General features: G+C 42.2%; 1 protein-coding gene across 1 annotated transcript in view; it reads right to left on the bottom strand.

Annotated features, from left to right (window-relative positions):
- The window catches only part of Col19a1 (collagen type XIX alpha 1 chain), a 306,409-nt gene that overhangs the window by 62,968 nt on the left and 217,103 nt on the right, over positions 1 to 26,338 (bottom strand). The window contains exons 16-22 of the mRNA XM_050134778.1: positions 15,544 to 15,597; positions 9,914 to 9,955; positions 5,064 to 5,126; positions 2,827 to 2,862; positions 1,085 to 1,120; positions 938 to 991; positions 179 to 232 (exon numbers count right to left, since the gene is read on the bottom strand). Coding sequence (XP_049990735.1) covers positions 179 to 232; positions 938 to 991; positions 1,085 to 1,120; positions 2,827 to 2,862; positions 5,064 to 5,126; positions 9,914 to 9,955; positions 15,544 to 15,597 — 339 coding nt within the window. The remainder of the gene's footprint in view (positions 1 to 178; positions 233 to 937; positions 992 to 1,084; positions 1,121 to 2,826; positions 2,863 to 5,063; positions 5,127 to 9,913; positions 9,956 to 15,543; positions 15,598 to 26,338) is intronic.

The following is a 26,338-nucleotide window of genomic DNA, read 5'->3' as shown; positions in this document are numbered from 1 at the left end:
CTCCCGAGTGCTGGGATTAAAGGCGTGTGCCACCATCGCCCGGCAAAAGTGATCATTCTGGGTGGTGGTGGTGACCCATGTTTTTAGGAAATGTAGTATAATTCAGCTCATTGATATGTTCTTTACGACAAATCCTAATCTCAATTTCATCTCAAAATATTGAAGATACTATACATACAACATCTCCTGGTGGTCCTCTGGGCCCCGTGGAACCTGCAGGTCCTTGCTGACCCTAAAATTGAAGACAATGGATGCTTTAACTCTGCATGAAAACAGATTGTATCTGAGTGTTGGTGAGATACCTTGTGCCCTTGACAGGGAAGAGACGGACTTTTCAGGCATCCCACCTTTGTGTCCAGTACTGACACATGCTCTGAGCTTAGCTAGACAGTTCTGAGATGCTTCATTTAATAGGTCTGCTCTTATCAGCAGGTGATAACTGGGTAATTGGACTCACGCACTGCTGGGAGCATTCTCTGAGAGTCTCTCTCCCCTCCCCCAATTGCTTTTTCTTAAGACACTCCTGCAGAATTTCCTCTGGGGAACACAAGCATCTCAGGGATGCATAATTTTAGTGTAGAAACAGAGCCTGAATCCTTCCTTTCCCTGTCAAGAACGTGGCACAAGGTCATAGATTTAACTGATATTGTTTACTCTGAAAGCTTTTGTGGATGCCATTGTGAATTGCCATTGCTCTTAAAAGGGATTTTGAAGTCCCATTGTATAGCAAAAAGCCTAGCTTCTGTGCATGTAACAAATGCAGCCAGTGGTGCTGGTGGGGAGGGAGGTCACCATGGAAACAAGATAAAATCTCTGAGAACATCTGTGAAGGAAAATGAGTGGCACTCCAATGTCTTTCTGCTTACAGGATGGCTGTAATCCCCACATTATTTCCCAATAGTGATTCCTTATACACCTTCATATGTGAAGTACATACCTTTAGTCCTGGGCTCCCTGTTAGACCAGGGGGACCAGCATCTCCAGGTTCCCCCTATATGCAAGAGTGGAAAGGAAAGTTAGATGTTACTATTTTCAGCATCTCATTAAGGCTGCAAAGGTGACTGAAGAAATGCAGGGGGATTACCTTCATTCCCTGTGGTCCTAAAAGGCCGGGCTCTCCCTGTAAATAAAAGAGTTGCCATATGGTTCATTGCTGAATCCAGATAGGGTCGGACATCTTGATACTTTAACTGACTTTCTATCAGTTAGCATACAACAAAGTGGACATTGTGGAAGCAATGTAGTCCAGCAATGCTCACTCTAAGACCAGATCCAGAACCCTTATTGTCAGGAAGTAACAAAACTCCTCATTTCATTTCTTTACTTGGGACAGCACATATGGTAGTTTGGATGTATTTGGCCCCCATAAGCTCATGGAGAGTGGCACTTTTAGGAAGTGTGACCTCGTTTGATGAGGCTGGATGACACAATCCAGACTTGAGGATGCAGGGCATACCTTTAATCTGAGCCACACCTTCTGTTGGAAGTGTGTCACTGCAGGGGTGGGTGGGCTTTGAGGGCTTTTTCTTAGGCTTCACTCAGTGTGACAATCAGTGGACTTCCTGTTGCCTCTGAGTCAAGATGTAGGACTCTCAGCTGCAGCATCACCTCTGCCTGAATGCTGCCTTGCTCTTTGCGATGATGGACTGGAACTCTTAACTTTAAGCGACCCCCCCGCCCCCGCAACTAAATGTTTTCTTCATAAGGATAGCTGTGGTCATGGTGTCTCCTCACAACAATAGAAATCTAACTGAGATGTCATGGCACCGTTAGCAATGAGCCATTCGCCACCAAATGATAGCCAACCTCAGAAGAGAGGCAGGGTAGAATAGGCTAAGTTCAAAGGGGTGTGTGCTGGTAATTCTACTTCCAGGTGCTTAATAAACACAGAAAAGATGATATGAAATAGTACAATATTTTCTTATTTTCCAGGCCTCACTTAAAAGTTCAACCTGTGTCTTTAACAAAAATTTTGAAAATCTGTTTTAGTTTTGTAGTTTAGATATTCTTCTACTTCTTTTCCTTCCTTTCCTTCTTTCCTTCTTTCCTTCCTTCCTTCCTTCCTTCCTTCCTTCCTTCCTTCCTTCCTTCCTTCCTTCCTTCCTTCTTTCCTTCCTCCCCCCTTCCTCCCTCCTTCCCTCCCTCTCTCCATTCTTTTCTTCCTTCCTTTCTTTTCCCCTGAGATAGGATTTCTGCCCTGGCTGTTCTCTGGAACTCCCTCTGTAGACCAGGCCAGCCTTGGTCATTAACTCACAGAGATCTGCCTGTCTCTGCCTCCAGAATGTTGGGATTAAAGGCATGTGCTACCACTACCTGCCAGTGTAGATATTCTTCTATGACATTGAGATATAACCACTAATAGCAGTAGGCTACAAAAAAAACAAAACAAAACAAAACAAAACAAAACCCTAAAAAGGGCTGGTGAGGTGACTAAGAGAGCAAAGGCAGTTGTCCCTGAGCCTGAAGACATGAATTCAGTCCTCAGGACCCACGTGATGGAAGGAGAGAGCAGATTCCTACAAGCTATCTTTTGACCCTCATCATATACGTACCAAGGCATGCATACAAAATGTGGCACACACATATCATCCCCCTAAAATAAATGTAAAATAAAAATACAAAAGAAAGCCTGCATAACCCAAATCAAATGTAAAAGTGTTACCTCAAGATAGCATTGACCAAGCATTAAAGACAATAGTAAAAAACAGCAGAAGAGAGTACGAGCTTCAGGAAAATTACTCTATCAAATCAATTAGAGCCGAACCACAAACGGGAGAGAGAATCAATGAAATAGAAAACCCAAGGCAGCACTAAACAGCTACTTACCCTATCTCCCTTTTCACCTCTGGTTAAAGGCTCCCCCTAGGAGAATGGGCAGAAACCAGAATCAATTATAAACACTTAGAAATCAACTCTGACAGGGGTAAGTGAGAATGACTTTACAGATTCCTCCACATTCCCAAACGAGCACCGAGTTAATCATTTTAATACCATTTAGGGGCTCCCAACAGCAGTCAAATTGAAATGCTGCCCTAGGCTAAACCTTCCTACTCTGAAATGAAGACGCACACGCAAGCATCCATCTTCAAGTGGAGGGAAATGGGTACGGGTAACTGTTGAAGGACAGGTACCCACTTGAATTTCCCACCCAGGCTAACTGTGTGTTCAAACACACGGGGAGCATGGTTTCAACGATGCTCTTTGACGTGTCCATGTGCTCTAACCAAAATGACTTGAAAGGGGTTAGTTACTGGGGAGACAATTGCACAGGTGTGTGGAACTGATTGGTGGCTACTGGGCTTAGGATGTAGGTCCCGTGGAGAGATAGATTTGAAGAATCACCCCACTCCTGACACTCTCTATGTTACCAACCTTCTTGTGGTTACACACACACACACACACACACACACACACACACACACACAGAGAGAGAGAGAGAGAGAGAGAGAGACACACACACCATAGTTAATCCTTAGCTATCAAGAAGAAGTTGCTATTATTATAGCCATATACAGTTGAAGAAACTGAGGCACAGATTGGCCACAATTCTTCAGGCTCACTTCCTCTCCAGTGGTGACTGAGAAGTTTGCGTGTGCCCAAGGATGAAGCCATAGGATTTGAATCAGCTTGGTGGCTGAGTGTGGGGGTAAGAAACAACCACCTCTGCTAAATGAGCCAAGATGCCCTCTAGTGCATGCTAGGGCTAACTTTTCTCAGGTTAAAGTCACATATTTGGTGCAACCACACAAACTGTGATCTACGTAACATGATGCCATCTTTTATTATGGGTTAATTTTTACATGTTAGATCAGGGTCTTGTTTATAGTCTTTCTTTACATATTTTCATCCTAAAATTATGTGTTCAACTACTAAGGCATTTGCGGTGGGCCACTTTGTTTCCACCTTTGCTTGCAACCTTGATATCTACATTGAATTCCCCACTCCCTGGGGCTTAATCCAGGCCAATGCCTTATAGAGCTGAATCCTAAATTTTCTCATCTTACTTTTTCATTTGGAAATTAGCTTCACTAAGTTGTCCAGTTAGCACTTGAACTCTGTATCCTAGGATAGCTTTCAACTTGTGGTTCTCCTACCTTACCCCCCTGGATAGCTGGGATAACAAGCCTGGGCCTCCAGGCCTGGTTCAAAGTCTACATTGATTGGTGTTGTTTGTAGGAATCTGGTTGACTGAGGTTTGCAATTTAGTCTCATCTCCTCTGAATACTAACTGGGAGTAGCCATTTGAAGTTTTTGAGCCCCTCTTTCCTTATCTATAAAATTGTGAATTCTAACGAGATCCTTCTGTATACGTGTTTTAGAGCTCTGATACATAGCACATCCCATCGTATGCCAAACACCTGAACATTGCTACTAGCTAGTCAGGCTTGCCAGATGGTTGAGTTCCAGGTTCAAGAACACACACACACACACACACACACACACACACACACACACACACTAAAAGTTGAAACTGTTTTTTGTAACTAGGCTTCTGCCATTTCTTAGGTGATCCTATTTGAATACAAATGAGGTGATGGAGTTTTCTTTTCTTCTTTTTTCCCCACGCGAGGAAAAGTTTTCAGAGAAATCAGCCACAGCAATATTGGAAGGTGGCTGTGCGAAGTGACTGTGATCTCACAGAAACCAGGAAGGAAAATAACTTCAGAGGTGTGCTGAGAGCAATTGTTTGAGCAGAGAGAGAAGCGTTTTCAATTTTTAAGACAAATTTGTACCAGTCTTGATATATTGATTGTGTTTCTCACTTCAGATACAGTGTTCAGTCATCTCCAGGCAACTTAAATGGTTTGAGTGTCTGGGTTCTGGAACCAGCCTAACCTATGTGCAGAATGGGCTACCTCAGGGGGCTTTTTATATGAGTTACATGAGTTAATATATAAAAGATCTGTTGCCTGACATGGTGTGTACTTGCTTCAGAATCTGATCTACAAGGCTGTTCAGATTGTTAGAAGTAAAGGGGCATGGAATTGCTGCTGGGAAAATACTTTTAATTCTTCATCTGTTTTTTGCTTTCTCCCTCTGTTTCTCAGGGATAAAATACTTACGGGTTCTCCTTTCTGTCCTTTAGGGCCAACAGACCCTGGAAATCCTGGCAGCCCAGAGTCACCCTGTCGAGACAAAACAGAAGAGAGATGCCGCCTGAGTGAAGAGAAATTCTCCCTTCAGCCCCAGAATCCGGCGGCCTGGGTCCAGGGACTCAGAAAAGCTCCATACCTAGGCAGTCTGTTTGCCTAATAAGGAGTCTTTGCCCTCCTCCATGCCGTAGGTCTTCCAGAAGTCCGTAACATTTTATTAGGACATTTAAAATTAATGTGGAACGATGTTAACTACTTTTCAAGGACAGGACACATAGAGGAGAAAAGAATTACAGTTTTGTTCTGCTGTAGCCAAAACATTATTTACTTAATTTTGCCTTTAAATGACACAACAGTCTGCTCCTGTTTTCTTGTCAGGACTCATTTCTTATTTTAGGTGGGGTGGGGGGAGTCGGTGTTCTCAGAGAGAGAAGTGAGTCTGCCAGCTGTCCCCAGCGTTTCCCCGTGCTGAGTAGATGACTGACTGGAGACCAAGAGATCACTCTCGCGGATACGGTGACAGCAGCAGCTTCTTGGGGAAACAGGAAGATTGGGATAAAGGAAGGTTGGATAGGGGAGCAGGGAAGCACATATCTTAGTTAAGGGAGCCATCTTAGGGTTGGCAAGAGACTTGAACCTAGAGTGGCTCCCAGGAGCCCAAGGCGATGTCCCCAGTTAGTCCCTTGGGAAGCTGAGGATAGGGAACCTGAAATGACCCTATCCTATAGCAATACTGACGAATATCTTTCATATCACCATAGAACCTTCATCTGGTGATGGATGGAGATAGAGACAGAGACCCACACTGGAGCACTGGACTGAGCTCCCAAGGTCCCAATGAGGAGCAGATGGAGGGAGAACACGAGCAAGGATGTCAGGACCACGGGGGGTGCACCCACCCACTGAGACAGTGGGGCTGATCTATTGGGAGCTCACCAAGGCCAGCTGGACTGTGACTGAAAAAGCATGGGATAAAACCGGACTCTCTGATCATGGCGAACAATGAGGACTGATGAGAAGCCAAGGTCAATGGCAAGGGGTTTTGATCCTACTTCATGTTCCGGCTTGGTGGGAGCCTAGCCAGTTTGGATGTTCACCTTCCTAGACATGGACGGAGGGGGGAGGACATTGGACTTTCCACAGGGCAGGGAACCCTGACTGCTCTTTGGATTGGAGAGGGAGGGGGAGAGGAGTGGGGGGAGGGAGAGGAGAGTGGGGGGAGGGGGAGAAGAGTGGTCGGAGGGGGAGGGAAATGGGAGGCTGGGAGGAGGCGGAAACTTTTTTTTTCCTATTCTCAATAAAAAAATAAATAAAAAAAAAAAGAAATGTCTAAGACGCCCTGGTCAAAAGTGTTGAAGAGGGATTTGTATGTGGCATGGAAAGAGGATAGTCAGAAGATACAGCTGGAGAGAGTGACCCTTGGGGCGGAGCATGCTCCTAACTGCTGAGCCATCTTTCTAGCCCTGATATACGATGCATCCTAGCAGAAATAGAAAAACAAAACGCGTCTTGTATATCCCCGGCAGAACTTTACCACATTGTAGGTGGTATGTGATTTCTAGAGAGAGTAAATCGTGTTCGATATAGGAAGACAGAGAAGGCAGTGAACACTTACGGCACCAGTGTGTCACTGGTTTGGAAAACTCTAAACTGACCTCCGTGTCACTCAGCAGGTTTGTGCTATAACATCCCCAGAACATAATTGCAAAGGAATCCTGCCCCTGACAATTAGACTCATCTCGTTTACCAGAAGTAAGCAAGTGTTGGGGCTAGGAATCACTTGAAAATGCACATCTGCTCAGAGTAATAAAGGATAGGGTGGAAGAATGAAGGCCGGGAGAAGGGGTTATGATGCTGTGATGTTTGAACCTAGGTAGACAGAGCGCCAGTGAAGGACAGAGGGACCGAACGAAGCCTGCACTTTGTGCTCTCTGGGTGGGGTTGGCCTTGCCTAAACTATAGGAACACATCTTGCACGTGAAATCTTGCAAATGTTTATGTCTAATATTAGACTCATGTGGGTTCTTTTCATGCTTGGAATGCATTGCAGTGGCTTATCACAGTAGGTATGAATGGAAGGCAGCGATGAATTTGCAGAGCCTCGGAAGACCGTCTTCCAGCCCGACAGTTCTGATGCTGGTCATGTGCTGTTGAGCCTCCATCTTGTCTGTGCCACATCCTGCTCCAGGAGAAACCTGATGTTTTCCCAGGAGTCCTTGCTCTACCATGCTGTCCCACAGTCTCAATGCAAGTCATTTGTACTGACCAAATACCTACAAATACCAACCCCCACCACCACACTTTGGGGTGTGCAAAGCCAAAGAAGGCAAGACACTAAGAATTGCAATAGCTCATAGCAAAAAAGAGCTAAATGAGGCTTTATGAGCAGAAGGTACAAACAAAGAAGAAACGGATGTTTATTAAGAACCTAATTTGCTTCCAGGTGAGTTCATCTCATTAGATCTTCATCCTCCCCTCAGTTCTTCCTGTAGATGATTATACCCGCTGTACAGATGGGGAAACCGATGCTTGGGGCAATGAGGTGGCTTCCCAAGGTAACACAGCAGCCAACGCCATAGTCAACGTCTGATCCCAAAGCTGATGCTCCTCCCACCCCTCAGTGGTTCCCAACCCGGAGCGCACGTCACACTCATCTCACACTTGTTTAAGTAACAGAAATACTGGTCTCGGAGTCCCTGTGTGTGAGGCCTCAGAGCAGGCATCTGTTTTCTTCATCCTCTCCCAGCGGGTCTATGTACAATCAGAATTCAGAGCCCCTGGCCACATTGCAAGCATAGGCAGAGACCCACACTAGGGACTTCACATTTTCACTGTGGAAAACACAACTTTAAAAAGCCAAGAGATGGATCCAGAATAGACAGGAAGTGGATGTGCACGTAGAGTTGACTTCCTTCTTCCCGCAGTTGCTACACTAGGGTTTCCCATTTACTCGATGCACGCTCCTTCATGACGGTAATTTAAAAAACCCTTCTGTTGGTGTACTGGTACGAGGCTCAGTGACAAGTTCCCTGCAGACTCTTCTAGATAATTTAGTTGGGTAGGGTGACGGGACAGATATGTCACCAGCTTTTCCTGACTCCCCTTTAGATTCTGAAGCAATTAGAAGAGATTCCAAGTGGTAGGAACGATCCCTGGAGTTCGAGATACACCTGTTTTCCAGAATCAAGTTTCTCATCAGCGAGGTCTTAAGAATTTCTAAGTGACACGTGCTTGCCAATGAGGAGGGCGACGCAGAAGCCAGCTGTTTGGTTTCAAGAAATGAATCATCATTTAAATGCTTTAAGAGTGTCGCACCCCCTTCTCCACACAGCTGTGCCATGTGACAAGCTTTGTGCCCTGTTGACCCTGCAGTCTACGTCTGTCCAATAGTGATGTCTGGCAATGGAATGCCTTCGCGAGGATGGGATGGCGCTACAAGCTGTTGACTCACAGGAAATAGTGTTGTTCGAAACCCAAGACACTCTAGTGACTTGGATTGCTATGGAATCATTTTCAAATCGTCTTCAGAGTGTCCATGTTTTATTTATGTGTTCTGCAGGCTTTTTCCTTTTGAATGGCCAGTCTATAAGGAATGCACTGTTCCTGCTGAGAGGATCTCTTAGCGATACTTCCAGGAGAGAGACTCACCGTCTTTTGAATAGATTGTGCTGATTTAGAAGACACAGAAGTCCTATTTCTCGGGCTCATGTCACAGTATCGTGCCCTCAATCAATAGAACTTTTACAGGGCGAATGAATGAAGGCAGTTCTCACAGGCCATCTGCCCGCAGAATATAATATTTTTTAAACCTTCATATTCCTGTCTGCAGATTTAACGGGCTTTTTTTTTTTTTCCTCTGACCATGCCTCTTTGACTGTGTCCACACTCACAGTCCAAGGTCACCACGGCTTTACAGTCAGATGGGAGTGGAGTGATATTTTCCATCGGAAAGTTAATCTGCTATCTTCACAAATGATAAAACCAGGCTTCCGTGTGCGAGCAATGAAAACGCAATGGAAGCACACTGGTGTTTGAACTTGAAAGCCGTTTCTGAAATAATTGCTTGGCTGGACTACTACTGGGCATGATGAACCCTCACGAAAACAAAACAAAATAATCCCTTGGCAGCCTCTGTTTTAAGAACAGAAAACCAGTGAGTTTGAGCCATAGGCATTTTGCCATTTGGATCTTCCTTCGGATGGTTTTGGCTGCCTGCAAGGATTCCTGACCATTCTTTTTTTATTTTTTATTTTTTTCCTTATCTAATTCTTTTATTTTATTTTTTTAAAAATTTATTTATTTATTAAAGATTTCTGCCTTCTCCTTTCCACCGCCTCCCATTTCTTTCCCCCTCCCCCAATCAAGACCCCCTCCCTCGTCAGCCCAAAGAGCAATCAGGGTTCCCTGCCCTGTGGGAAGACCAAGGACCACCCACCTCCATCCAGGTCTAGTAAGGTGAGCATCCAAACTGCCTAGGCTCCCACAAAGCCAGTACGTGCAGTAGGATCAAAAACCCATTGCCATTGTTCTTGAGTTCTCAGTAGTCCTTATTGTCTGCTATGTTCAGCGAGTCCGGTTTTATCCCCTGTTTTTTTCAGACCCGGGCCAGCTGGCCTTGGTGAGTTCCCTATAGAACATCACCATTGTCTTAAAGGTGTTTTCTCTTGACAGATCTCCTCCATTATAGCCCAGCCCTGCTCAGCAGCGCCCCCAAGGGTCAGCAGTCAGGGAAGGGGCCTGCTCGTAGGGACTACTGCCCCCCTGTAGGTGAAAGAGTTTAATGGTTTTGGAAACAACAAAACAAAAAAAACTGGCATTACCTTTTCTCCTTTTGGGCCACCAGCTTCGTGTTCACCAGTTCCCTGGTAAAAGAAAACAAAAACAAAAACAAAAAAGTCCAGTTGTTTGTTAGGCATTCAGTCTTTAAAAGCAGCTAGCCAAATGTTAGTACTTTATGTTTTATGTATTCTGTGTAACACTTCGGCAGACATTTTTGTCATTCTCATTCTTTATTCCTGTTAATGTAATGAATATTCAATCTTGTTAAAATACCAGCTATATAAATATCTCCAGCGTCGGAGACCCCATTTGTTCTTTCCTGGTGTTCTCTCCAGGGGAAACATCGCAACTCCAAGGGCCTGACTCCCTTCTCCGTATGCATACCAGCCAAACTCAGTTGCTGTCTGACTCTCCTGCTTTTTCCATCGCAAATATTTATTGCCTTAATTTGACTCTGCTCACCCTGGGAGGATTATTGTGCTTGTCAGCACGCAGAAAAGGTTAAATATAAATTGCTAAGAAACACTTAGGCCTCAGAACCCTCTGGGTGTTGAGAGACAGAGACCATTATTAAAGACCGGAAGAGGACAGACAGGCTCTCATTAGTGAATTTCAACAAGTGTGGTCCAGAAATCCTCCACCGAAAATTTAAGCTGTGCGGACCCTGTAACTGGACACTTCAGAACTGCAGCCAGGTGACCCCGGCCTTTGCCTAGAACCAAATATTGACCAGTCAGGACTCCCCTAATCTGCATGGTACAGATGCAAAAGAGAAAATGACAAAACAGAGCATGTGGCTCGAGCTCATGCTAACCTCCCAGGCCCCAACACTGACTGGTTCCGACTGTCCCCGTTCCTGCAGAAGGAATTGCAGGCTGGGAAGCTACATGCATAGTACGACACCTGCTGGGATCAGGACTTCTCTGAAGTGGAGTCCTGCATATCACTGCCTTGGCAGCTACTCGTTCTTCTGTTACAGGGCATACTGACTGCTCTTATTATGGTTTAATGAATAAACCTGTTTTCCCTCTTCTCTGGTTTAGAGTGAATTTGTCTGTTGATCACCAATAAGGCCCTTGTGTGCCGTGCCTCTGCCTTCTCAAGGAATGTTATCATTGCTGTTATATGAAAATGGACAGTTAATGTAAGCTGTAGCTGAAGTTGCCCAAATTCTTTAAACGTTTCTTCTTGCCTTGGTCAGTCCACCTGTTCTATCTTCTGCAGACACAACAGAAAACACTGTTACCACCAGAGACTTGCTTCCCATTCTTGAACAACTTTTCCAAGATCTAAATGGCCTCAATGTTCCCAGCAGCCCGGGTAATTGATGCAGTACTAACTTCAGACACACTTTCTCTGACTCTAGCTTCCCTGCTCTTAGAGCATCTACTGTAGGAAACTTGTGCTCTCGTGGTTTGAAGAATTCCTGTCCTGGGATTACTGTGTTCTCTGAGTGGAACCTGAGCTGCCCCTGTCCCTCTTTGGGTTCCCTCTTCTGATCTTTATCTCTGTCTCGGGTTTCTTTCCCTCTCTCCCCATCTAACTGTAGAAGGTGCTCTTCCTTCAGACTTGGCTCTTGGTTAGGGTATTGTTTAGACAAACAGAAGTTTATAAGCCTATCATGTTTCTTCTTCTCTCTGCTTTAGACTTACGTATCTAATTCTAGAAGCGGTTCATACCCAACAAGTTAAAGTATGGAATGAGAACACATACACACATACATATGAGAAGAAAAGATGGGGTGACAAGAACCTTAATACTGATTAATCCAGAAGTAGAGGAATGACAGTGACTGTCTTCACAATGTATTCCTGAATAGCTTTTTTTTTTAAAAAAAAATTAATTCTATTTTATGATTGAAAAGTAATTAGGAAATGAGATCTGCACTTATCCCTCTTGTCTACAAAAGCTAACCCATTAAATCGTGTAATGTCTTATATCCCCTTTCCCTGTTTTCTGAGACAAGCTCTCATGTGGCATAGACTGGCCTTAAACTTACCATGTAGCCGTGCCTGGCCCCGAACTCCTGCAATGCGACCTGGTGCCTCAAGCTGTTACTGCTGTGACCTCCCTGTCATCTACCTGCCAGCCCCAACAAACCTTCCTTTCCTTAATTTCTTCTCTCAGGCATTTTGTCACAGCAGCAAGACAAGCAACTAATTCAGGAAATTAGGATTTAAAGTTTAGTTTTAAAAAAACTCTTTAGGGACCAGAAGGGTTGACACCAAGGAAGCCTTTGTTTTATATATCCTTGTTGGGTTTAATTCTGTGTTTGGAAAGAAAGACCTTGGAGTCTGTTTTTGGACAAGAGTTTTCCATCCTTTCTAGTCTGTGAACATCAGTGCGAAGTTATACTTTGATACACGGAAGGGAAATAGGTGATTTTGCTATCATTTGTTTTGGATCAAATGCTTGGAGAAGGGAACACTGGGATTGGTTGCTGGGAGGTATTGCGTCAATTTCCAACAGCTCCAACTGAGCCTCACGATGGCACAAGATGATATTACTGGGCATTTTCAATGTCGATCTTTGAAAACATGTCAGATGTATGCCACACTAGTACTCAGAGCTCAGTCTGCATAGAGAGCACTCCACTTCCGTCTACGGAGCTCAGTGCTCAGTCTGCATAGAGAGCACTCCACTTCCGTGTACGGAGCTCAGCACTCAGTCTACATAGAGAGCACTCCACTTCCGTGTACGGAGCTCAGTGCTCAGTCTGCATAGAGAGCACTCCACTTCCGTCTGCGGAGCTCATGACTTTAAAAGGTGATGGAACCTATCTAAAGGTGACTAAAATTTCCAGAGATAAAGACAATGAAGAACGGCGTGCCTGGGTAGTGAGCAGACTTTCCTTCGGAGGACAAGGGAGTTGATATTGCTTGCAACCAACCCAACAGAATAAGAGCAAATGTCTGAAAATGATTTCTGTCATATGAGGGAAATTCACTTTCTTTTCCATCATTGCACACGAGAACACACGTGTAATCCTTCCGACTTCACCCTCCAGTGAATCGCTCTCATTTTCCTCTCTCTTCTCCTTTTTTCCTTCTATTTTTGATTTGTGCTGTGAAGGGAGAGGTTTCTTAGGCCCGTGGTTCTCCTTTGGGTGCGACAGGGAAATGCAAGCGCAGGCTGCTGGGATGAGGATTGAGCCATCAGTCTTTTAGTCTGGAGCGGGGAGGGGACATGTTTGAGGAGTGTGCTTGCTGCCCGTCCTCCCCTGAGCAGCTGCCTCAGCAGAATCTGGGCTGTGCACAAGCCATAGCTCCTGCCAGAGGGAGAGCTGAGGTCCAGGACTCGACGCAGGCGTCACATAAATCAATGCCAATTTAAAAGGGAAGATTGTTTTAACCTTGGAGTGTCACTTTATATGTCTCAATACATGGTCCATTATTTAATCTCAGCTCCTCCTCCACTCTGCTCATTTGTTATAGCCAGACCATCAGGCGTGCAACAAACTGCAAAAGGCAACAACCTTACTATCCCAGACCAGATGGGGGTGTCAGGGGCAGTGCCGAGTGAAAAATGCATCTGGCTCCTCGCAGCACACTTGGCCCTTTGCTTTGTGAAGAAGACACGGTGACAATACAAAAATAGCATTCCGTGTGGGTCCCCGGGGGTGGGGCTCCCTATCGATCCTTGTGGGACCGCAGCGTAGGAGCCCCATCTACTCTCCCAAGGAAACAGAATAAACTGTTAAATAAGCTACCTCCCAACAATCACAATAGACATAAAGACTTCTGACTCAAAAGGGTTCTGTTGCATTATTTTGGGGAAAAAGAAGCTTTGGTTCCTCTCCTTACACTATCATCTTCCAGCCCCAAAGTCACATTCAGAGCACACGTGAACTAACGTGAAGCTCAGCTCTGTAGTAGCGACGATAGTAACTGAGGTTCTTTTAGGAGAGACGACAGCTGAGCTCCAGGTACCGGTGTGCAACTCTCAAAACTCCCCACTCAGCTGCTAAGCTCAGTTCCCCTTAAGGCAAGTATAACTTTAAAGTCTGAAAATTAACTTTTTCAACTTCAGACTCTAAAGTACAAAGGTTCCATATATTTTCATTTAAGGGCAAACCGACTCATCAGCAAGAAAACGTTTATCTAGAACTAGTGTTGGGAGACCTGGAAAGACCGAAGCCTTAAAAGTTTCGCAAGGGTTAGCAAAAATTGAAGCAGCTGAGCAGTGGCTTGGTACATCTGTACTGATGGGGAGAGGGACAGATTATAGCACCTCAACTCTTCTAGATGACTTGTGACATCAACTTATTCTCATTATTTTGAAGCTTTTATTGTAAGTCCTATTTTATAACTGTAGATGTCATTACAAATGCCCTTACGCTGATTCAATTTTGATACCCTTTAGACTTGCATTGTTTTTTTTTAAAACTTGTCAGCTTCTCATGTTTAAAAAAATAGTTGGTATCAATTTAGTTAAGATGTTTAATAGTCAGGAAACACTTTAACCATCCCAACATAGCACTTCCTGGAAAATCTAAGATTCAAGACAGAAGGAAAATCTAAGATTCAAGACAGGATCATGATCTTAAAATTATCAAGAGCAACAGAGTGCTTACGTGTTTGATTTTAAATTTGTCAATTATGGATTTCCCAGGCCTTTACATTAAATTTAATTTGGTGAACAAAAGACTGAGATTTTTAAATTAATCAATATGTCCTTGGAAAGCAGTGAAAAGGTAGTTTTGAGCACCAGGTTTCTTCAAGACTTGATTTAGGAGCTTGAAGGATAGCAAGAACACTAGCTCCTCTGCCAGAAGACCAAAGTTCAATTCCCAGCACCCACACGGTGTGGCTCACCACCATTTGAAACTCTATTTACAAGGTATCTGACACCTTCTGGCCTCTGTGGGCACCAGACATGTGTGTTACACACACACACACACACACACACTCAGAAAAATAAGTAAATCCTGAAAAAAAAAGACTTGATTTGGAATCCAGGTTCTTGGACTGTGTGAACAAAGATGCAGTATTGGTTCCAGAAATGTACAGGGAACAAATGCCAGAAAGCAAAGCAAAACCACAAGGGTCTGTCTCTACCTTTTTCTGTTGGTACAAGGTATGAGCGATGAGCTGGTAGCTACTGAAAGGACCCCAGTTGCTGTCATTTTGGGCAATGAAAGACAAAATGACACTGTATTGGTTTACCACTGTGATTAGACCCCATGTGTAAGGTCTAATCAATGACTTCATTCCTACCTGTGTAGTCATCAGCTCGGGTACACTCAGGAGCTAGTCACTTCAGTATTCTTTGTTCCAGGTGTGGTGAAAGAGGAAGTTACGAGCTACTCCTATCCATCCCTGGGGAGGCTCTCACCCTTGTTCTATGGACGTGTGCCTGGGACCTTTGTCTGGAGAGGTTCAGTTGTGGTATGACCCAGAGCTTCAGATAACAAATAATTTTTTTCTAGCTCTTCATTATCAAACTATGAACTATCACTTCAAACTCTCTAAAACCCAACTCTTGGCTTATAATATGTCCAGGAACCTTTTAAAGATTTAAATTGGGAAACATAGTGTTCAGTATGGGAAAATGTTTTGAGCATATGTCTCAAGGTCTGAGATGTTAGGAATTAAAAATGCTTTTGCCCCCTACAAATATAACCACATAAAGATCTCTGCACCAGCAAGCTGTGGGAATAAAGAAGCTGTACCTTATTGAGGTAGCCGCCAAAAGTCTGCTGTAGTCCTTGCAGCCCAGGAGGTCCCTGCAAGAGAAAACAAAGACAAACACATTTCCTGAAACACTGTGTCTTTAAATAATACACCCAGAGTCTATTTTGTCAAATATTCTATTGAATAAAGAATTTCATGGTTATCAACATAGAATCAGATTTCTAAAGTTATTTTTTTCTACGTTAAGTCTTACATGAACCGGAAGTACAGTCATAAGTGGCAACAGGAAACATTTACATGTTCAAGCATCATCAAACTCTTTACTAAAAGGAATTCCACCCACTATTCCAGGAAGGATGTCATAACTTCAGTTTATTTCTGTGCTTTTCACCGGATAAAATGAGTGTTTTAAAGAAATGCACAGTACCACATATTGTTAATATAAAATGTGGGGAAGTAGATTTTCTGTTGATTTAAGAATTGTTTGAAACAGGATACACACGAATCCTAAAATGGGATACACATTTTAGACCAGGAACAGACATGTAAAACCTTACTTCTAAGGCATTTTAATACTGGCAGTTATCGTTTTGGGACTATTTGCTTGGCATTATATCCAGCTTTGGCTGGATAGAAAATAATAAGTAGGACACCCGTTCATCTCTAGAGCTACCAGGAAAAGAGGTAGAAAGGAGTTCTCTAAGATTTTTAAGGGTTACATTTTTGGGAGAGAACTATAAGAAACACCAAGTGTAGCATTGTTTTATGAAGGAGCTGCGGTCAAGTTAGGCTGAGCTATCTCAAACAGGAGATGCATATACTTCATCTAGACCTCAAAATCTAGGAGAGAAAATATTATAGAGGCAAAATTCCCGGTCTTTTACCTAAGAAGATCAATTAGATGACTGAACAAATTAAAGTGCCCCATTGCGCAAAGAATATTTTTTAAAAAGAGAACTTAAGTTTTGAAATGTGAAGAAAAATATTTGAAGAAACAATAGCTAGTTGTGTTCTGATTCAGGTTAAGATCTTAGGAGTGTGGGCATACTTAATGCAGACTAACGTGCTAGGTGTTTCCTACAAATGTCTTGTGTTTGAAGATCACTTAAATATGAAATCTTGGTGTTGTGTCAGTAAACACAGAGGACATGAGGGTGGGGTGATGATTCCTGGGAGCAAGTTGCTGTAATACTTGAGACAATAATGGGACCTGCAAGCAATTGAGCTGGCTGTGATCAGAAACATGATGCTGTTACCTTGCTTGGAAAAAAAAAATAGAGCCAAAGAATTCTCATGATGTCACGTACTTTTCCATCATACAACCTAGTGTAAAATATTCCAGGTTTGTTAGATGAAATAATGAGGAAGTCAACCATTGAATTGAGGGCAGCTGTAGACTTTCTAGCCCAAAACATACAGTTAATAACTTATTCTTCACAGGAGACAAGCTATTCCATACATGTTAATAACATACATATTCCATATATGTTATTCTTTCTGAAAACATATATGAGGCAAGGAGACATTTTGGACACCATGAGTAACAGCATCGATTATGTGTTAAAGCACTAAGGAGTCTAAGTGTCAAGAATTCAGTCAGTGTGTTCATGATAGGATCCTTTATAGGCAATTACTGTGATAAGATGAATTGATTTAGTTTCATATGCCTTCTTCCTAGAATAATTGATTATGATGGCTTTTAAGTAGAGTAGAACAATTAAAAATATTGCCTCTTGAATAGAGTCTAAGGATCAATCAGATAATAACATTCCAAATTTTTATGGTGCTAATTGTGTGCCATTTATTGTGATTTAACTCATTAAGTTCTTGCAATGCCATTGCAATAAATGTGCCATCACTGTTTATGATCCCAAGATAAAGAAAGAGAAAGTTAGAGTTGTTAATTGGCTCCGACTCAAATCACTGTCATCTGGTAAGGCTAAAATTGAAGTCATCTTTGACCTATTCTTTTTCTGTTGCAGCTGATGGGTATTCATTGTACACAGTGCCATGTTTCATGAGAACAGCTTCTTTCAAGTGTATCATGTATTCAGTCATATTTATCGTCCAGTATCCCAACCTCATTCTCTCTCTCTTCCTGATGGTCTTATCCCTGCACCTTCTGTTTTCATCGTGTGTGTATGGGGGGAGGGCGTGTTTAAGCATCTATATAAAATCTAGGACCCAAAAAATGAAAGAAATCATGTGATATTTGTCTTTCTGATTCTGACTTGTTTAAAATGATAATTCCAATTTGCATTTACTTTCCAGTAAGTAACCTAATTTGATTCTTTATGATTGACTAGAACTTCATTGTGCACACATGTATATACATTTTCTTTCTTTCTTTATCTACTGGTGGATACCAAGGAAGATTTTACTGCTGGCTGATATGAATAGTGCTTTAATATACATGATATGCAAAAGTCTCTCTTATTAACTCAACATCCTTTGGGTATATTTCCATAAGTGGTATATCTGGGTTATAAGGTAGATAATTTCTGTGTTTTGGGGACCTTTTGTACTAATTACCACAGTGGCTGGACTGACTTACATCCCAACTAGTAGTATATGGGGGTTCCTTTCTTCATATCTAAAATTTGTTGTCAATTATTTTCTTAGTTGCAGCCATTCTAATTAGAATAAAGTAGAATCTCAATGTAGTTTTAATTTTCATTTCTTTGATGTCCAAGTATGTTGAACATATATTTATTATCAATTTGTGCTTCATCTTTTGGTAACTGCTCATTTTAATAGCCCTTTTATGGGCTCAGTTGGGTTGTTTGTTTTTTTTTTCTTTTTTTTTTGCTGTTTAGTTTGTTGAGTTCTTTCTCTCCCATTCTGTAGGCTGCTCTTCACTCTATTTGCTGTTTTCTTTGAGGTACAAAAGCTTTTAGATGTTGTGAATTGCTGTTGTTGGCAGTACTTCCTGAGGAGCCTGTGTCTCAATGTGTTAACTGTTTCAGAGATTTGAGTCTTACAATAATGTCTTTGATCCATTTGGAATTAGATATATTTGGATTTTTGTACAGGTTGCAAGTGAGGCAGAGATGTCTCCAGTTTCATTTTTCTATATATGGATATCCAGTGTCTCCAACACCATTTGTTAAAAGAGACCGTCATTCCCCCAATGTATGTTTTTGCCATTTGTGTCAAAAACTAGGTATCTTTATCTATTTCATGACTCTGTATGTCTGGTTATTCTTTTCCTTTGCTAATACCATGTTGATTTTCTTTCTTTTTTAATTTTAAAATGAATTTTATTTTCATACAGTATATTGTGATCACTGTTTCCATCCCTCATCTCCTCCCAGATCCCTCCCACTTCACCACTATTCCAAATCTGTTTTCTATTTTTTATCTTTAGAAAACAAATGGGCACAAAATAAAAACAAAACAGGACAAAATAAAACCAACCAACTAAATAGACAACACCAACAAAACAAAGAAAAAGCAGAGGAAACAAATACATACATAGAAACAGAACCCCCAATCAGAAACCATAAGATACAAGCAAAAGATCAGCAAGGTTAAAAAAAAAAATTCTCAAACAAAGCACTATGAGACAAAACAGTCCACAAAATTATATCTGAATTTGCTCTACGTTGTCCATCTACCACTGGCCATGGGTTCTTTCCTTCAGTTGGTTTATTCCCAGTGAGACTCCTTTGGAGAACTCAGCTGCTTGTCAAGGCTATAAGCTTTCTCCATAAGCTGATGGGAAAGCCCTACTGTTGAAGACAACACCCACACAAATAACTGAATGAGGGGAAGTTGATCAGGTGCCTGCCTTGAGCCTTTGCCTCTCCTGACTCATGTTCTTGGTACTGGAAGGTACTGTGGACACTGTTAGAGTAGAAAGGTAACCACCAAATCTGTAGTGTAATATGAAGTCAGATATTATGATACTTCTAGCTTTGTTCTTTCTTCTTCAGATTACTGTGACTATCTGGAATATTTTTGTGGCTCCATGTGAATTTCAGAATTATTTTTTCTAGTTTGATTTCTCTGTAGAATATCACTGAAATTTTAATAGAATTTCATTCAGTGTGTAGATTATTTTTGATAATACAGTCATTTTCATAATATTATTTCTGTTGATCCATGAGCATGTGAGAGGGTGATGGCTAATTTCTGCTTGTCAGCCTGACACATCTGGGAAGAGAGACACTCAGCTGAAGAACTGACTCTATCAGATTGACCTGTGGGCACATCTATAGGGATTTTCTTAATTGTCAACGGATGTAGGAGCAATTGGCCCACTGTGAACAGTGCCATCCTTAGGCACGTAGACCTGTGCTATGAGAGAAAGTTAGCTGAGCAAGACAAGGGGAAGCAGGAAGCAAATCAGTAAGTAGTTCTTCTCCATTGTCTGTTTCAGTTCTTGCCTCTTGGACCCTGTGTTGGCTTCCTTTGATGATGGACTGTAACCTATAAGAAAAATACATGACTCCACAAGTTGCTTTTGGTTGTGGTGTTTATCACAGCAACAGGTATCAAATCAAAAAAGAAATTTCCATCAGGAAAGTGAGATGTTGGTGTGATCGGCCTAACCATGTTTTTTTTTTTTTTTGTTCTTCTTTTCTTTCTGCCTTTGTATTGTGATGACATTTGAAACATTAGGTTAGAAAAGTCAGTGAGTGGTGACCAGAGCTTACTAGGCTATTATTGTGGCGGTTTGGAAGATAATGTTGAGAGCGCACGAGCAGTAAAGTCTGGCTTTGCAAATTTTAGAAGCAACTTAAATATGTTGAATTAAGAATCTGTGAAAGTTACCCCTGATAATTGGAAAGGGAGGAGGAGGGGGAGGAGAGGGAAGCAGATGAACAGGGACTTGGCTTGATCCTGGGCTTGCTCTCTATCTTGCACAATTGAAAAGTGTACCAGTCCAGGAGGTGCATATCCTTCTCCCGGGTTTGGGTAATGCTGGCAAGACAACTCTGCTGAAGCAGCTCGTGTCTGAAAGCACCAGTCAGGTCACACTTACACAGGATTCGAACCTCAAAAGTGTAGAGTCACAGGTTTTAAACTGAACGGATGGGGCATTCACTGGGGGGCAGGGGAATACCAGACCATGCTGGGGGAGTTCTTTTTAAAATACTGATATTCTTATAGATGTAACTGACAGTACAGACAGAAAAAGATTCGAAGAGATGGATCAGAAACCAACGGGATTACTGTAGGAAGATAATCTAAGTGGTGTGCCAGTGTCCATCTCTGCTAATAAGCAGGATCTGCTCACAGCAGCCTGGGCCAGCCTTTGAGACTGGGGAAGGACTAAATTTACACACCCCTCTGCACCGACGCTGACATATTCAATCTCACGGGCAAGGGCAAGTAGGATGGCGTGAACTGAGCAATCTGCAATTGTCCATGCAAAGAAGACATAAAATGAATGCAGACACTGGGGCTGTGGGAGCTGAGTTCGGCCCTGAAAAACACTGATTTGCTGCTTTTTGACCAACTGCTTTTCCATCTCACATCTGTGTGTGTAGAGAGAGAACCGCAGTTTAAAAAAAGAGCCTCGTTCCAGCAGTAGATTTTAACTGATCTCTGAGGTTTAATATAGGTTTTCAAACAAAGGAATTATATTATTTCCTGGGGGGTTGGGGGTGTCTGTGGAAGTGAAACCTTCGCTTCACCGGGATAACCAATGCTGCATCTGGAGCTTAGAAATCAAGTGTAACTTATAAGAGACCAGCATCAGTAAGGCACCACCTTCTAGGGAGATGGCCTTTTTCCTTCCTCAGGGTCAGCATGCAAGCCGTGGTCCACAGGAGGCTGATGCTGCCTTTCCTAGCTGGCTGCCTAACTTGGCTCTATGAAGGAGCCACGTGGTCCGGGGTTTGCTCTTGTGAAAGCAGCAGAATCCGAGGGCTAAGGAAGAGCAGCTGAGCCTTGGCACCATGTGGCAGGGTCAGAGCACCTGAAGAGAGGCCAGGAGGCTATGGGTGAAGGTGCAATTTCAGTTGCCATGGAGACCCCAGCATCGGAGATGCCTGGAAACTAGAACACGGCTCTTTCCTCCTTCTATGGTCTTCTTAAATTTCTTTTTTCAGCATTTCAAAACTTGAATTGTAAAGGAACTTTACTTCCTTGATTAAATTTATTCCTAGGTATTTTGTTTTCTTTGAGGCTATTGTGATTGTGTCGGTTTTTCCCGAGTTCTTTCTCAACGTGTTTGTTCTTGGTAAACAAGTGACTGGCTTTGAATGTTGACTTTATATCCTACTACTTTGATGAAATGTGTAACAGTTTCAAGAGTTTCTGAAACTCTGGGGGCCTTTTTTTCTATATAGATGACATCATACACACATAGAATTTTATGACTTCTTCCTTTATTATTCATAGCCTTTATTTCTCTTGTCTTATTGCCCTAAAACTTCAATAGCTATAGTGAATACAGAGGCCCAATATCTAGCTAAAATCACACTTGTAGTAATTGTCACCATAGGTTTTTTTTTTAAATTAGGTGTTGCCCTAGAGAATGCATGATGATGACTCTCCTTGGTTCACTTGTCATACCACAAAGAGTGTAGCTAGCACGTCTCATCCACCAACACCGTGTGGCTGGATGGAAGGATAGAAGTGCTTTGCTCTTAGCTATAACCCTATTGCTTAAAGGAAACTCCCATTTGTTTATTATTTTTCAATCATTAGTTCTTTGAGAATTATTCATTTCTTGCCTCTCGCATCCACCTGCATGCATTCTTTCAATATGCCGGAACATTTCAGAATACGATTGCAGTAAGAATGTGTCCTATTGCATGTTGGGAGAAAATGTAGCTGAACAATGCAAGGAATGTATGTGTGAGAGGGGAGGGGCTTCAAAGTAACTCCGAAGACAGGGCAAATAGCAGCAAAGCAAACAGGGTGGTGCCAACAGAGTAGCAAAGGCAGCAGGGGGTTGACAGAAAAGTTTGGGAGAGAATTGGGTATGCTTCGACGTAGATGGTTATCCGCCCACTGAATATTGCTGTAGTCCATAGACACAGAGCATGCTCTGGGTGTAGAATCCTGATCTTGTGAAACTCCCCTTTGGGAGTAGAGTGGGAAAATACAGGTGGTTCAGTGTGGCTGTTTCCTCTAACACAGTAGCAAGAATACTGTAAAGCCCACTGTAAAGAGCCACAAGCCAATAGAAAAATGAAAACAGTTATTCAGATACCCAGAAGATCAATACATCTACAAAGGCGACACATGTATTTTCACATCTTCTTGTTACGAAATGTCCTGTCTGCAAAAGAGTGCTCCGAGTGGGTTTGATCTGAAGTGTTAAGCTCTACTTCTTAATCAGATGATGGGCATTTATGGAGACGTTTTCCTTCTAACTTCTTAGTCAGTGGAGTACTCTGGGTACCATAAATTCATGGATTACTGTAATAGAGATTTATTGCTGACAGTCCACTAGGGCAGCAGTACTTTAAATAAGCTTTCCCAGACAGCTGCGGAACCACACTACATCTGAACGCAAACGCGACAGAGATAGGGAAGAGTCCCTATCCGACTTCAGCCAGCGGAGAAAAGACTCACTTGATTATTTGAAACATGCAGAAAAAAAAAAAAAAAACTTCAAATAAAGCAGAGGATGATAACCATGGATAAACTCCAAGAATATATGTGCCAAGAGTAGCTTGGTATATGGTTAGAAAAACAATATAGACTTTGAGGCCTTAGGACTGAAAGGCATTCCTATAGCCACATCGTCAAAAAATGTGCTATTTTTTCCTAGCTTCTCTTCTAGGTTGCAGAATAGCTGGGGAAGACTCAAGGAATCAATTGTTTCAAGTTTAGGAAGTGCCCGTAGTCCTATCGCGCATCAATCAATTCTAAGAAAGAAGTTAAAATTGGATGGCGACAAGTCTCCAGGCAACACGAGCTCCAGGGCATCCGAGAGGTCATTTTCTCTTATAGACTTGTGTTTCAGAACCAGTTGAGAAGACACTGAGACAAGTCACCCTCAGTGAAGAGGAGGGGACAGTCACAGAGGGGCATACCACCATTGGTTAATCCACTTGCACGTTCTAGCTAAACAGAATACAGCTTGTATAGAAAGAATATCAGAGCATCTTGCCCGCAACAGAGGCTGGCAACATGAGTGCGGGTCAAATCAGCGCTATGGGTTTTTGTTGTTGCTGTTTTTTGTGTGTGGAGCTCTGATTCTTTACTCGGATGCCCCAGAAGATACAAAGCATTAGATTAATGTGAGTAGCACACAATTATACAGCAGCTTTGAATGGCTAATGAACTCCAGGGAGACACACCTCCGTCTGGAATGCAACTGTACTGATGCACACTCATTTGAGAGGTCTATAAACTTAGCATGAGTACAAATGTCGAGGTTGCAAAGAACCGTGTCTGGTTGATACACGGGATTGAAGCTCTGTCCAATTTGGGAACTTCGTACCTTCAGCAATGGTCTTAGTAGCATTTAAGGAATCTGGCTAAATCCTTGCTGGATGTGAAGAGCAGAAATACCACGACATCTCTCACCAGTTACCTCAGACATTTTATCACACCACTGTGGCGTGACATGAAGAACTGTGGCTACCATCTTTTTAATAGATTTCACTTGGGGCTGCGCATTCTTGAAAGGTCTGGTGAATCTACTGTTAAAATTGAGGCTTTCTCGGTGGCTTAGCTGTATTGTCACTTTCCAGCAAGTCCACGTAGTATGCAAAGCTCAAAGGAATAAGTGTGTCTTCCCTGCTGTTTTTTTTTTTTATCATGAACTCTGCCTGCATGTCTGAGTGCTTGATGCAGATTTAGCCCATGGTAAACACTTCGTCAAGATCTCAGTGGCTCCTCAACTTCTCCTCATTCACTGATCTTTGCTTGTTGATCCCAACTCTGTTAAAAAAAAAAAAAAAACAAGAAAAACAAAAAGCAAGCAAACAAAACCCATTCTTCCCTGACTCATAACTATGCCGACTGAGCATCTTCGAGCTGTCTCAATACCACTTAACTCATTGTACCATAGCCCTTCAATGACTTATTAGTATAAGGAGGTCCTTCCAGGACTCATAAATAGGAATTGTGAGCAATACACAACTATCTCTGGTCTTGCGGATTTCTAAATAATTTCAGTAATGACCTTTGAAATATCAGAAACGTCTGTGAGGAAATTTTTGCTAAGAACACTCTTCAAATTACAGTAAAATTAATTTTGCTTTAAGAACAAGTAGAAAGCTAATTATTGGTCAGTTATTTGGGTTCATATTCCAAGGATCATTTCCACTGTTCAAATGGCTAGCGGGAAAGGCAGAGAAGTAATTATTTTTTCCTTGATAATTAAGATTTTCATTAGGAAGTCTAAGATCTCAGACATACGCATAGTGACAATGATTGGAAATGCTAATGTTACAATGTTTCTTTTTCTCATATATGTCCCCACATGTGACACATTGTACAGGACTTAATACAACACATTTACACTGAGTATAGTGTGTCATATACTGATACACAGTCTGCTCAGATGGAAATTTCTTGAGGCCAGGATTTCAACTACTATGGAGATTCAGCATTATAACACCAGTCGTTGAATAGGGAAGTGTGCCAACGTATGCCTCACCCCCCAATTCCTGGTACCAGATACTGTCTGAATTCAATCAATCGTTGCTTTTACAAGAAAATGTTTATGAGAAAAGCACAGTTCCTCCTTGTTTATTTGGCTTCACTTACAGATGGTCACGGAAAGAGCAAAGAGCTCTCTGCTTCTAGATTCACAGAGGGCAGGCCCCAGATTCAGATTAATTTGGGAACTTGTCAAGTTAATTGGAGGCAAAGCTGTGGGGAGCACTGGTTAAGTAGGAAAGAGCTCATGGGTGGGAATTTGACTAGAATTACAACATTTGAGATTGGACTATAACTCTGAGGGGAAAAAATCAATAAGGTTCTTCAGAGAGAAACAATTCGAGAGCATTGTTTTGTTTTTAGGAAACTCAGATCCTTGGGCAAGAAAGAGATTGCTCAGGGGTTAAGAGCACTTGCTGCTCTTCCAGAGGACCTAGGTTTGGTGCCTGGCACCCACATGATGGTTTTCAAAACCACCTATAAGTCCAGGTTTAGGGAATCCAAAGATGTCTTATGACCTCTGTAGGCACCAAGCATACACATACATGCATGTAGGCACTCAAAATACACATAAAATTAAATAAATGTAAAAATGAAACATAGATCCTTTCATTGATCTTAATATTTATTATCAATCTGTTTTTCCAGCATTTCTTGAGATTTCATTCTGTAAATTAAATGGATGTAACTTCACAATGGACCACTTTATTGGCCTGCATTTACTGTAAATTGTAGTGAGAAAGGCGATGGTGACACTGGCTTTCTCTTCTACCCTTATGCATTTTTAGGAATATGAGTGCAAGCATGTATACATACATACATACATACATACATACATATACTGCATATGCTCACATATATGCACACACATACATGTGTTGGCATGTATGCAACAACAAAAACAACAATGACAAACCCACAAATAAACAACCCAAAACAACCAAAAAAAACCCACCAACAAATACATTCCATACACTCAACTATCAAGACAGGATTTATGAAGCTAGAAGACTCACTGAGTGTTTCTAGTTGGGATTCTAGTGGGACATCCTAGATATGTGGCCAGCTACTTCATATGAAGCCATATTTGAGGGATGCTGGAAGTACCTACTCCTTGGTTTATGCCTACAGATCCACAAATGATCCTTATTTTGTTGTTATTACGTTCTACTACCACCTCAGATGCAAATATTCTTGGATGATGCAACTCTAAAGTTTCATATTTCATAGCTCATGGTAAATCTATAAGTGTCTGGACCC

The sequence above is a fragment of the Alexandromys fortis genome, unplaced genomic scaffold, assembly GCF_014885135.2.
Source record: "Alexandromys fortis isolate MF-2015 unplaced genomic scaffold, M_Fortis_MF-2015_v1.1 scaffold_20, whole genome shotgun sequence".
In the NCBI taxonomy this organism is placed as follows: Eukaryota; Metazoa; Chordata; class Mammalia; order Rodentia; family Cricetidae; genus Alexandromys; species Alexandromys fortis.
The sequence above is the reverse complement of the archived record's forward strand: the minus strand, read 5'-3'. Positions and strand labels throughout refer to the sequence as shown.